Raw genomic sequence first — 13,226 nt, 5'->3', positions numbered from 1 at the left:
GTTCTCATTTCCTCTTCACAAGTAAAACGTATCGCCCACACAGTAAATTTGCCTTGGTTCAGGAGGGGCCACTTGGTTGACCACTATCTACAGCTGGAATGACAGTAATGCTGGGACTCTTCAACAGAAGCCTGATGCCAAGCAGCTGACTATGATGGAGGGGAGGGGAACTGAATGCAAAAGAAGAGGGTTGCCAAAGGTAAAGCTGAACTGCAGTCTGACAATATGAGAAACCAGTAGTGTTGGGGTAACTTATTACAAGTAACTTGATTTACGTAATCAGATTACTTTTTCAAGTAACTAGTAAAGTAACGCATTACTTTTTCAATTTACAACAAAATATCTGAGTTACTTTTTCAAATAAGTAACGCTAGTTACTTTTTCACATTTATTGACTGACAGCTCTCCTGTCCCCATGTTGAGAGAAATAAAGTGAGGTGTTGTGTGCATTTGCATTGAACATGCATTTACTCATCTCACTTGCACAAAACATTCACTATTCCTCAAAATGAATAAAAACAGTCAAATGCAATCTCAGAATTTTGTGCAAAAGTTTTATAATTAACTATGTTAAATTACACAAGTATACTTTATGTATTTAATCTCACTTTATTAACCAAAGTCTTTGCTGCTGACCTACAATGATCTAATTCAACCATACTAATAAGCAAAAATGACTTTAGATTAGGTTTAGAAATAAGAGTGTTGAACTTCCTTCTCCTGTATCCTATTGTTATTTAATCAAGAACAGCAGCAGCTGAAAGGTTTGTTTGAGCGGCGTCCTCTACTGTACAGTAGTAAATATGCATTTCCTTCAGCCTTAGGCTTATTCATTTAACTTTTGATGTGAAAGGGCCTTAACAATTGGCAAAAATAGATTTTTTTAGCTGTTATTAAAAAACAAACAAACAAGCCCATGCAGAAGAGAAAAAGTAACGCAAAAGTAATGTAACGCATTACTTTCCATAAAAAGTAACTAAGTAACGTACTTAGTTACTTTTTTGGGGAGTAACACAATATTGTAATGCATTACTTTTAAAAGTAACTTTCCCCAACACTGGAAACCAGAGCCTGTGTACCCTGTTAGGAGGGCAGCAAAAATAATAATACTTTTATTTGTGCAATAAGATATCAATGGTCTCTTAATTTATTGTTCTACTTTTACCAATAATAGCCTACATTCATATTGTCTGTAGCCTATGTCCTGATAATAGTTCTATCTATCAATCTATCTATCTATCTATCTATCTATCTATCTATCTATCTATCTATCTATCTATCTATCTATCTATCAAGTCTATCTTATGTGAATTAGTAGGGTAGACTGTGTACAGTTTTTTCTTTAGTCTTTATTTATTATATTTGCAATGAACGGTTAGTTACCTTTACATAATTAAAAATGGGTGTCTCAACTGTACCATATATGGGTACAGTTGAGACAGAGTTGAGACAAAACGCACCTTATTTTTATGAGCTATAATGTGGAAAATATAAACTACTTATGGGTATTATTGATTGATAATATCTTAGTCTACAAGCTAATGAAATGTCATGTGGCATGTCATGTGGAAATTCATTTCTTTTCAGTATCTATTTTTGTGTGAAAAATCAAAACGCAAAAAGTGTCTCAACAAATGACAAATACAAATATTAAATATTAAGTAAATTATTTCCAGCGATTTTTCCACTCAACAACATAATTAAGGCATAATTAAGACAAGGCATTAGAGTACAAATAAATAAAATGGCTATTGTCATGATCCAGTGACTGTAATCAATCTCCGAATAACTGATCCTATCGATTGTGTTTGGAATAGATTATAACGGGAAGTTTTCAATGCGCATGCGCTCCCTCTCCTCTCTCTTTCTGCCAAACTGTCGGCCATGGCCCCGATTGTGAGTACGAGCTAATTTTCTGAAAAACGACAAAATACGTTGTGTCACGTCCCTCCCGGCTCGCAGAAATCAGTGAATATTGAAGGCGAATCATAGAGAGTTTGCGTAATTTGATTAACGAAAGAATGTGTGTATCAGTGTTGTTTTTAAAAGCGTTTGTTTACCGGAGGTATGGAGGGAGGCCTGCTCGTGAGCAACCACGTTGTAGCAACCACCAGTTAGCGGATTAGCATTTATAATATAACCGACACAGGATAACTACTAGAATACTGAGCGTTTCTCGACTATAATGATATGTATCAAAATGTAGATAATTTATAAATTTTTTGTATTTTGTTTTTAAAGCAATTTCCTAACCAAAGAACTGAAACCACGAAGCTAACGTAGCCAAAAATGATATGCCTGCGTTGGAGATTTAATTTGACCTTTACCTCTACGTTTTTAAACTAATTTCGTTATTGCTTTGAAATATGTGTAATCGTTGGTCGTTGTTATATATGCTGTCAGATTCCCGTTTTGCTAGAGCTATTTTTCTAATGAATGATAGGAGAAACATAACTTTACCTTTAGTGAATTGATTCATGTAGATTTATTTACATGAATTCAGTCATCCAGTTCTTTTAATGGAAACACTGATCTCTATTGATTTCATTCTGTGCTTCTGATTGTCTCAGAAAAAGCAGGTGACCAAGGGTGGGAAGAAGAAAAAGCAGGTCCTAAAGTTCACCTTGGACTGCACCCACCCTGTGGAGGATGGCATCATGGATGCTGCTAACTTTGTAAGTGTACACTGGTTTTCTGATGCATAGTAATGCATAGCACAAAACTGGAAATCTCCAATCAGTTTACCTGACTGACAAGACATTTTGGGTTTTGTGTATGTTTTTAAAGTTTGCATGAAACGAAAATTCATCCTATCCCTTTTAAATGCATGTTATAGATCTTATTGTGAACATTTCATCCTTCCATACGTTTTAATTTTTTCAGCCTTATAATGTTTATCAAAATATCAGAACTGGATCTTTCTTATGTACACATGTAAAACTGAATTTCCTGCTTGTATCCATTTCAGGTAGACCTGCCCCTAAATGGCACATAAAACAAAACTATAATTTGTCTGTTATAGAGCTGCAACTAACGATTATTTTGATAATCGATTAAATCTGATGATTATTTTATCAATTGGAGGAAAAATCTAATTTATTATACATTCAAAAATATCTTTTAAATATATTAATTTTAATCCATTATTTTAAACAATTGTATTCCATATCCTCCCCAATGCTGTCCTCCAAACAAGGTGTAAAGTCTATGAAAACAAATATAGTGAATGTATCTATGTAGACTATGCTGTATGATCACACACATTCACTCATCTGAACATAGTAATTATATTACATAAATGGGCTGAAAACAATAGTTCCTTTTACTGTTACTGCTCTCATAAATATGATTACTTGTTACATGTTGAATTTTAAAACCACTTCATTTCTAACAAAAAAAATTGTATTTTAGGCATAATTGTTGCGCTTCTATACTAATGCGACCCGTCTGTTTGACGCTTATGTGCTCACTGGAGCTCGATCATTGAAATCTATGAAGTTCAACAAGACGCTTGTTGTCAGAATATGCAAAATGGAAATACTTTTTTTTTTACGTTTTGTCCATAGAAATGGGGTTTTCACTACTGTAAAGCGATGACTGGCTTTTGGTTTCCCAGGCACAGCGAGCAGATGTGACAAATCGATAATCAAATTCATTGTCGATAATAACCGACAGGGTTCGTACGGGTGCTTGAAATCCTTGAAAATGCTTGAATTTTGATGTTTTCAAGGTTTGAAAAGTGCTTAAATTTTTAATAAAATGCTTGAAATTGTAACTTTCTTTCACAACAAATACCTATTTGACAGAATAGTTTGTTTATTAAATGGAGAAATAAAATGTAGCACTGTTTGCACAACGCTGGCCAGAGCAAAAGTAGGCGAAGTTTTCATTTTGATTTCTGCGCTTATTTGGATGCCCCGTTTTTATTGGCCGCATGGGTAATCGTCACAGAGCGCAGCCGCAAAAGTTTAACTGTTTTTAACTTTGACCGCGGCTTGTACTCAAGCTCGCCAATGCTGTGCTCCGCTTTGGTCGACTCAACAAAACGTCCCCACGCGGCGCAAGCCATTGAAATAAATGGGTTCCATAGCGCAGCGCATTCCGCGTCCTGTCTGAAAGGGCCATTAGTGACTGAAAGTACTTGGTGTGATAATGTAATGTTAGTATTGCATGTGTTATGGCACGTTCATTTGTGGAATATGCAGTGAACATAGCCAAAGTTACAGCACAGTGACTGTAACGTTAAAGGGATACTTCAGCTCTGGGAAGATGAATGTGTATTTAATAGTGGTCGTTAGGGCTGCAACAACTAATCGATAAAATCGATTATAATCGATTATGAAAATCGTTGTCAACGAATGTCATTATCGATTAGTTGGTCTGCTTACGTCACGGGGAGCGTTTACTGGTACGCACACACACGCAAGGTCTCTCTCCCTCAGGCGCTCTGCCGAGCGCGCGCGCTACACGGTTTGGAGCAGTCTCTCCTGTCTCGCATGCGCGCTCTTGCTTGCGCGCTCTAGATTTCGGGAGTTTGAACTAATTCGCGGGCATCAGGGAGCCGCAATCAATATGCGGGAGACTCCCGGGACTTCCGGGATGTCTGTATTTTGTCTCGAGCATCAGGTTGCGCAATCAGTTCGCTCGCAACGTAAGTGATGGATTAAAATAGCGCTACCGCAGAAATTGGTTTAAATTTAAACGGTGTTTACAAAGTGAAGCATTAAATACAAAGGCAGTTAATAACAGCAGCAGTAAAATATTGTTTTTTAGTCACTGTACTCAGTGGTTTTCAGCGAATGCTTGTGCACTAATGCATAATTTCTCCTGTCCTTTACTCAAGCCTGTTAGCTTGCTGGGTAACGTTACCTCCATTCCGTTCTCTTTTTATAGCATTTGTCTACTAAGTTTTAATTGTTTTTCAAACGCGATCTACTGCGGCTCTACGTTCACACAATTGTTTTCAGTCTTTCTATATTTATTTAATCAATTTATCCTTATATTATATTCTTTTATATATTATATATATATAATATATATTATATTCTTTATCCTTATATTCCTTATATATAATTAATTTTAAATAAAAATTAAATGAATTATATATTTTAGATGTTTTTAGTTTGTTTTTAGTTCAGATATTCACATCTGAACAACTTGTCTGTGTAAATTAGTTTTAACAAAAATTGTGTTAAAACATAATATGTTGGATATCATTTTTTTAACAATAATCATGTTTGTCAACTTGCCATCAGCAATTATCATTAAAAACAATGCAAATATTGATATTAGTAAAACTCAATGTGTGGCTTTTGCACTTTTTAAAGTACACTTTTACACATAAATACCCTGATTTACGGTTTTATTTAGTTATAATAAAAAAAAACTAATTTAATTTCTATCCGATTAATCGATTAATCGAAAAAATAATCGTCCGATTAATCGATTATCAAAATAATCGTTAGTTGCAGCCCTAGTGGTCGTTTATATAGTTGAAATGTGAAATTATTTTTGAAATTGAAGCATTCTAGACTGAGAAAAGGCAGAACATTTATTTTTTACTCATGTGGCTGAAAGACAAGAACTCCCAGAATGCACTTGCTTTGCTGCCCTTACGAAGCCAGGCCACTCCCTAACCACGCCTACCGGTTACAGGCGGCAGTATCCGAAAAATTGCTCCAAATATTCTCTAGGCTAATACATACTCTAGTAACAGTAAAGGTTTATAAAAATAACCACAACCAATGTGAGTTAGAACTTTTAGCTAAATAATTAATATTAACACTTTTACACTAAAAGCTCTTCCAGAGCTTCAGCCGTTTTTTTTATATTCATTCACAATATTGTCCGTCAGGAGCTGGATATCTCCGTCTGATATCCTCGACAACACAGGTGGGCAAAACTCTCACCTTGCAGGACCCATTCCATAAAGTGAAGGTAGGCTGTTAGGTGTCGACAACGTTAGCAATGCAAACTATTTGCACATACAGTATGCTAGCATAGATGTAAATATAACAACAATAGCTCAGCTGACTACGCGTGAAGAACATTGTGATAATGCCGAGTGTCCAAACTCTGTTCATTACGTCTTAGTAAAAAAAAAAGAAAAACAAACCAAATACTCACTTTACACTAAGCCGTCCGTTTGTCCCTGCGGGCTTTGGCTGGCGTTTCCAATTTATCTCGTCCAGAAGAAAATAGCATTGCTGAAATTCGCGAGAGCACTGACACCACCAGTCCGCCCCAGCTGGAGTCTGGCCGGGCTCGAGTCAGGTCTTGCTCCCCTGCTAGAGCAGCTGCTCCGGCCGCCTCTTGTTCCTCCATCTCCCGCAACTGTTCGTCGCTGTATTGCTGCCTCGTACAGGTTGCCGCGAGCATCAGATTCGCGCAACAGATATTCTAAATCCCCTTCTGCCATTTCAACTTCAAAAGTACCTTCCGCCATCGTGATTAGCCTACTATACAAACTTTCTACACAGAGCAAGAGCCTGTTAGCTTAGCTTCTACAGAAAGATGGCTGAAACTATCTTTACTTTCTGTGAGTGAGATCCCGCCCCATATGGGCGTGGTGAAAACATGCGGAACTAGCTACTAGTACCGGCTGTAGTTTTAAGCCTCTGGCCCAAAAATCCTCCGATGTCGCAAAATGACGATTTTTGCGTAATTGGAGGATTTTTCCCAGACTACAATTACATAAATCTCTCATATCAAGGGGATATGAGGGGGGGGAAGCACGGTAATTCGAAAATACTAATGGTTTTCTACTGATACAAAGGTTAATGCTAAATCCTGAAGTATCCCTTTAAACTACCCGCAAATTAAAACCTGCAAACGTTAGCCCAGTGCATAACAACAATCGTGGAGAGTCACACAAGTAGCCTACTGTAAAGTTGAGGATGGCATTATGGAATATTTACACTGCTCTATTCCAGTAGATAAATGTATATGTCTTAGCAATTAAATACTTATTTTAAAATTAATATAGGCTATTTATCAGGCAGGTGCCTGTACACTGTCAGAGTCTTCTGGGTTCAAATTGAATTACAGGTTGTTGCTGCAATATCTCAGATTTTGTTCAAACCTTGTCTATATCAAGAATGTGTCCCAAAACCAAGGCCTGTAAAATATTTGTTCAAATCCGGTCTTCATATTTTCAGCCCTTGAAATTTCTTCAGTTTTACAGCCTGAAAACCATATTATCTGGGAAGCAATATTTGGACATTAATATAATGAAAATTATTATTCATAGGCATTATCTACTTAGACAGTGATACATTTTTAAATAATTAACCAATTAAACTTGTGATTTGCTTAAATATCTGATCCTTCTATTACGAAACACAATTTTGCCTGGTTATAGCATCTCGTTTAATGTGATAAAAACACTAAATAATAATTTCGACTAAGTATTAGTATGTAATTTATGGTGGTGTAAGGTGCTGGAAAAAGCTTTAAAATGGACCTTGAAAGTGCTTGAAAAGTGTTTGAATTTGACCTTGGAAAAGGTGTACGAACCCTGAACCGATTTGATCAATTAGTTGTTGCAGCCATAGTCTGTTAACGGCTTGTGTGTAAGTGGCAAAGTGTACTTGTACTGATAGTTAAGTGTCTGTAATTGTCTAGTCTTGTAGTTTTTCATTCATTCTGTAAAATTGATTTAGATTTTATTTAATTTTCAAAATAACTGATGGATGTTTGTGCAGCTGTGATATATGTGGGGACAGGGGTTGATGGCTTGCAGTTGTATTTCCGTATGATCTTATAGGCATGTCTGTATATGTCTCTCTTTAGGAACAGTTCCTTCAGGAGCGCATCAAAGTAAATGGTAAAGCTGGTAACTTGGGTGGTGGCGTGGTCTCCATCGAAAGGAGCAAAAGCAAAATCACAGTGACATCAGAGGTCCCCTTCTCTAAAAGGTGAGTCTGAGATTAGAGATCCACTTTCCTGAAGTTAAATGCTAAGAAAGGGATGCTAACTATTTTCTTATTGCTGTTATTACTTGGGGATGCACCGATACCACTTTTTCCAGAACGAGTCCGATGCCGATACTCCCATATTTGGTACTCGTCGATACCGATATCCGATATCTGTATTTTCACTGCATTTCTCATTTTTAAATGTATAAGAAGATAATCCAAAAGAATATAAATCATATTAGTTGGCTTAATTTGTTCAGCAAAAATATTTTTTCCTTCAGTTATTTTCATGCTTAATTAAGATATCATCGTCCATCGTGATGGCTGACAGACATCTTCTACACTGCTTCCATAGACATCATTGTGTATTTTACAAACTATAAATGTATTGTTTCGCTATAAACTATATGTATTTAAATGTCTGAAACCTAAAATAAACATTATGTGGTTAAAAACTCCGAACAGTTGTGAAATAGCCTATGACAAGCACTGAGCCCGTCCGTCTTTGGCTCAGCGCGAGCAATAGCGCGAAAGCGCCTTTTGAATCTGGCAGTGATGTCACGTCACTGTACCATCGCTCCTTGGTGCTCAGCTGAAGCAGAGCTTGCTGAAATCGAAATTGCTGATGAGATACAGAGGAACATATCTAGTGGAAAATGAGATGTTATCCCTCCCCCCCATAAATATCATCGTCCATCGCGATGTTTCACTGTAGACATCGTCTGATACCAAATTGGTAGATATCGCCCAACCCTAAGTGGTACAAATGTTTAGACACCAGTGAAATATCAATTTTCCGGTTATCTAACAGGTACAGACATTTGAATAAAGTAATCAAATGTGAAAAAAACATTGCATATTCTTAACTGTATAAATTAAATATAGATGGATCTTTTTGTAGGTGAAAAGTTTTGTAGTTAAAAAGGGTACCCTATTTAGTCAAGAGCAGTGAGTAATTTATTTGTCCATTGTTTGATTAGCATTAAAACAATGATTTATGATTTAGTTTTAATCCAAATAATGCAAACAGGAGCATTCAACAGAAGTGGGATGCGCTCGACCAGCTCACGTGTCTGTGCCGCTGCGTGCTCAATCCACTGCGCGTGTTTCTCTGATCAGCTTGCACACCACGGCTATATAGGCGTTACTGTATTTTGTTTAATATTACACTAATAAGATACATTTACTTCATAGACAGCCATCTTTTATCCCCATTATACCCTCTGTTGTCAGTGTTTCTTTGTCTGGACACAAACACTGTTTACACACGGCCTGGTATCGGAGCATTTTTTAGGAGTAAGAGTAGATGAGCTTAGTATCGGGCCCGATGCTGGTATTGGTATCGGTGCATCCCTATTATGACTCTGTGACCATTATGTTGAAAATTTAGATCAGCTACAACTAAAATGAGATGTAAAAGTAGTCCATTAGATAATGGAACTGAAAAATTCTGTACATGTATTACCAAACGGCAAAAGAGAACATTTGTGCACTTTATATGGTCTTTTCCCATTATCACTCAATTGCTGTTATTCCCAATGCAACTTGTTTGATATTTTAGTAACTGTACAGTAAGGTTTCATTTGTTAATATTAACTACATTAGTTATTAATATGAACTCACAATGAAAAATACCTGTACAGAATTTATTAATCTTAGTTCATATTAATCTCAACGTTTAGCCTACGAATACATTTTAACATCAAAAGTTGTATCTGTTAAAATTCATGCAGTGCGAACCACCATAAACATGTTTATTACCTAACATAATCAAAGGTTAATAAATGCTGTAGAGATTTATACTAATATTGCCTACTGTTAATGTAAGTTAATGCATTCATTTTAACATATAAGACACTGATGATAATGAGATCTTGTATTTCCTGCACCATGAATATGGTTATGCCCGTTTTTTCCGTTGATTAGTCAGGCAAGCTGTTGATAGACTGCTATATAGTAATTTTGTAAGATGTTTGATCATTTGTGGTGAACAAGGTGAATTGAAAGGTGCTATATATATAAGTATATATACATACATTTAAAGTACCTATTTATACATAAAGAAATTGTCTGCCATGTTGACATTATGGTTTTAGTAATTTTAGGGGTGCGTTTACAAGACGATGATGTTCTAGAAACCGATGAGTTTTTCCTTTGCGTTTTTCGCGTACAGACAACAATGTTGTCAAAGCACTTCCCAATTTACACAGATCTGCGAAAACGACTAAATTCTGCATTATGCATGCCAGGCCAGTAGTTGGAGCCTATAAATTGAACGCATTATGTTTGACATCTTTTCACAAATTGGTGGTTTTGTAGTTTACCAGGAGACTGTAATGGTATAGGTTTCAAAAACTTGCACATTGAAACTTGTTTTCAAAAGTTAGCATTTTCCCCCAAAACGCTGTTGTGTAAATGAAATGCATAGTTTTCCGTTTTTGATCAAAACGGTGTAGTGTAAACTAAACGGCCCCTTAGTCATCAAAACTGGACAGATGTCAATGAACTTTTTTTTCTCTGAAAATCAGTGTCCATTTTTCTCAATGTTGTCGAATCTTAAGCGTACACATCTTGTAAACCTTGCACTGTAGCTTAAATGTAAATGTTGTCATTGACTAAACAGCCCACATATTCTGCAACCTGAAAGTGTTGTGTACTGCCAATTCAGTGATTGATTTGAGATGATTTACATTCATCCTTGATTTATTTAATGACAAACTGAAGTATTGTGCTTGCATCTTGCTATCAAACGTGCATTTTGGTGCAAGTACTGTCAAAGTTATTTTTTTCTATAATATATAGACTATAATCATGTATTTCTTTTGATGTGTCTGGATGCTGAATACCAGCCTGCTTAATAGAAAATGCTTTTCAGAAGAGCTGTTATATTTTCAAAAACATAAAGCAACCCATACTGTGATTTTATGGTATTCAGATTTATCATTGTTAGTGTGTTGGATATACAGTATTAAATCATATAGAGAGTTACTATGATGTCTAGCCTATAACGTTTTCTCATATTTATCTACTTTTATTTTGCAGTGGCTTAGAAGTTAATTGTTGAATTTGTGTAATTCGGATACATTACTATGATCTTTGTGTAATCAATATTATTCCACTTATACTGTGAAGTTTCGAGCAAGGCATTACTACATAAAGGATACACCGATATGAAAATTTTGGCCGATACGGATAATCCTATATTTTTGTAAGCCGGTAACTGACATATAGGCCAATAAATCTGAAACCAGATGTTGAGAATTTTTTGAAAACCTAAAACAAAAGACTCTCCATTTAAATCCATGACCCAAGCACACAATTATAATGTGCTCATTATAATTTTATGTAGCCTGTGACAGACTCGAGCTGCACATGTTGAACTTAACTGTATTTTCCTTTTTTGAAGTGATTCAAATCATATTTCAAGCAATTAAAAATCATCATGGTGAACATCTGAAGTGTCTTAGCTGAAGGATATAATCCATTATTTATCGGCTTCAATATATCTGCTAAATTTGCATATTGGGCCGATAACAAAAACAACTGACCAATGAACGTATATTGATATGGTAGCCGATATATCATGCATCCCTAAAATACATACTAATAATTGTATTGCTGCTGCTTTTTTAATATTGCATCACTTTTTTTTTCTTCTCTTTTGTTATGTCATCTTCATCTTGTCCTTGTCAAATATATGTCTGGGAAGCAAGATCTGATTAAGACCTTTTTGATTACCATAGTGATGGTTTCTTTTCTTTTGCCCAGTAAAACAAATGGTGTGAATACAAAGCAGTTACTTATAAATATAGATAAAGGTTTTATAAATAGTGACTAGTATTATCACAAAAATTCAAATCATATATGTAGGGTTCTGATTTTTTTCGCCCTGTCATTTGTGGTTAAGAACCTGTATTTGTAGTTTTTAAATGCACATTGGAAGAGGCTGTACACTCGACCTCTTTACGGTGTTTGTCAATATTACCACATCATTTGAAACTCAAAACCATTTGTGAATGGTCACACTTAAGTGTTTATTTGTTGTCTTCAGGTACCTGAAGTATCTCACTAAGAAGTACCTCAAGAAGAACAACCTGCGTGACTGGCTGCGTGTAGTAGCGAACACCAAGGAGAGCTATGAACTGCGCTACTTCCAAATAAATCAGGATGAGGAGGAGGAAGACGATGAAGATTAAATAATTCCATGCCACTCTTTTGTAAATTCAATAAATTTTCAAAAGAAATCTGTTTCTTTGTGTCTGGTGTGCTCATTTCGGTATGTTCAAAACATTGTGTCTTTTGCTCTGAGGGTGCAAAAGTGCTTGCAAAATCCATTTGATTTATAATTATGCAGTTTCTTTCTATTTTTAGAGCAACAGAAGTCTGTTCCTTTCTGTTCCATTAAAGCATATAGGACTCTTACCACCAGTCAGACAGGACCAATAATTTCCATAGCAACTGAAGTTTGTGCACTCAGGGTTCAGAGAGTTAATTTATCAGGGAACAACTTAAACCGGCATGAAATGGGTTTAAGCTTGGTTCTACCCCCCCCCCCCCCAAAAGATATAATATGGTTTTTAATTGTTCTTTATTGTTCCAGCCTGTTCTCAAAATTATTTTAAATATCTTGCTTCATTACGTAGAGAGTCTGGCAGCAGTATCCTTGGTAACGGCTCCTGATTCACGGATTGTCCTTAACGAGGGTCACAAGAATAAATTGGATGTTTTTTGCTTTAAAAATAAATTAAAAATAACATTTCGTTTACAGAAACCTGGTAATTTTTTTGTTCACCTAAAATGCGAAAGCAGAATGATGGCCTCAGTCACCATTCACATTTATAGAATTGCAAGAAGATGCATTGAAAGCGAATGGTGACCAAAACTGCGAGAGCGCACCCCCAATTTTTAAAAACATTTTTTTTTTGAGTGAACCGTCCCTTTAAAACGTCTATACACTACGGCGTCAGATATGTGCGTTCAGCCGTGACCTTGAAAGTATAATTTGTTGGACCTAAATTTGTAAAATAAAAAAAAGCAGGACAACTATCCCCCCCAGCTCTTATTATGCGTTTCCCTCGCTTGACTGAAAAGGGATTGTGAGGAACTTTCTCCCGTGTGTCTCCCTGTATAACCTCGCATTCCTCGAACTTGAGCAGGAAAAGGGCAATGCCAGCGCGAGACGTGTGCACGCGCCGCTCTCAGTACTACTAGTTAAGCCGGTGATCAGCAGAACAGCACTAACTAGTTGTGTCGGGAAACTATGGGATGGATTGCCATGGCAACCGACCAGACGTCACAATCTGGGCATGT

The 13,226-nt window shown here is 36.2% G+C and overlaps 1 protein-coding gene across 1 annotated transcript; it reads left to right on the top strand.

Moving 5' to 3' along the window:
• Positions 1 to 1,796: 1,796 nt before the first annotated feature.
• On the top strand, positions 1,797 to 12,164 carry rpl22 (ribosomal protein L22). The gene is made up of 4 exons (XM_077203690.1): positions 1,797 to 1,896; positions 2,571 to 2,675; positions 7,792 to 7,916; positions 11,968 to 12,164. The coding sequence occupies exons 1-4, from the start codon at positions 1,885 to 1,887 to the stop codon at positions 12,110 to 12,112; spliced, it is 387 nt and encodes a 128-aa protein (XP_077059805.1). The 5' UTR covers positions 1,797 to 1,884; the 3' UTR covers positions 12,113 to 12,164.
• Positions 12,165 to 13,226: the final 1,062 nt, after the last annotated feature.

The sequence above is a fragment of the Siphateles boraxobius genome, unplaced genomic scaffold (genome assembly GCF_051911475.1).
Source record: "Siphateles boraxobius isolate OS27281-9 unplaced genomic scaffold, OSU_SipBor_1 5, whole genome shotgun sequence".
NCBI lineage: Eukaryota > Metazoa > Chordata > Actinopteri > Cypriniformes > Leuciscidae > Siphateles > Siphateles boraxobius.
The sequence above is the reverse complement of the archived record's forward strand: the minus strand, read 5'-3'. Positions and strand labels throughout refer to the sequence as shown.